The sequence below is a fragment of the Trichinella spiralis genome, assembly GCF_000181795.1.
Source record: "Trichinella spiralis strain ISS 195 chromosome Unknown Scfld5373, whole genome shotgun sequence".
Lineage (NCBI taxonomy): Eukaryota > Metazoa > Nematoda > Enoplea > Trichinellida > Trichinellidae > Trichinella > Trichinella spiralis.
In genome coordinates this window covers 1-848 of record NW_003532312.1, presented here as the reverse complement: position 1 = coordinate 848, position 848 = coordinate 1, and the positions used below count along the sequence as shown (strand labels likewise).

The 848-nt window shown below is 30.5% G+C and overlaps 1 protein-coding gene across 1 annotated transcript; it reads left to right on the top strand.

The window, feature by feature from the left end:
* Window positions 1–332: 332 nt before the first annotated feature.
* On the top strand, window positions 333–655 carry Tsp_14963 (putative PAN domain protein; the record flags this gene model as incomplete). Its single annotated transcript, XM_003366808.1, has 1 exon — window positions 333–655. A coding segment is annotated over one exon (323 nt), but the record flags the coding sequence as incomplete, so codon positions are not given.
* Between the last annotated feature and the right edge of the window lie 193 nt (window positions 656–848).

Here is an 848-nt window from a genome sequence, read left to right as displayed (position 1 = left end):
TAAAGAAAGTGAGTATCCTTCTTGCAGTTCTGGAATTGAGGTGAGAAGTTTTTTAAACGAAGGGATTTCTTTTTAATGGTTAACAATGCTCAAAAGGTAGGAGAGTTTTATTGTAACATTCAAGTAAATTCAAAATTTAGTAAACGCATACAATAAATAGTATGCCATTTTTTCCGTAATAAAATGAAACTAATTCAAGCATTGAAATTAGCTGTTGTTATTTTGGAATAAATTTACTTCGTTTCTATAAAAGCATCATCATAAAGATCAATTTACACATACATCAGCCACTATTTTATAACTTGTTTACTATTTTTATTCTTTTGTTTTAGATAGAGAAAACGAACGTGCTGACAACAATCCACCTGAATTGCATGTATTACCGATTCTGGATGAAGTTTGTCAAGTGGAATTGTATAAATCTTTATTTTTAACCGGTTGGTCAGTAATAATAGAAATACGAAATATATCTACTCTGCAAGAGTGTCTAACAAACTGTGCTGCAGTTATGCACACAATCAAATGCAGTGCGATTTACTTCTTTTACAAAACCTGCTTTCTGTTAGAACGAATGACTCATATGCAAACTTATTTCATCAGAGAAAAGGCTTCTGTTTTTGCAGAGTTGCTTTTTTGTGAACCAATCATAAGATAAACAGTGCCTGCATACTGCGAAAATTACATGTTATCACTACACGCAATAATCACAATGCATTTCAAACTTTAATTAAATCTGATTATTATCACAATAAAGACAAACTTATCAATATGTGTATTGCTGCAGATGTATTTATATCATTCAAGCTTATATTTGGGCGATGAATGAAACAATTCATCTTCATTTTATG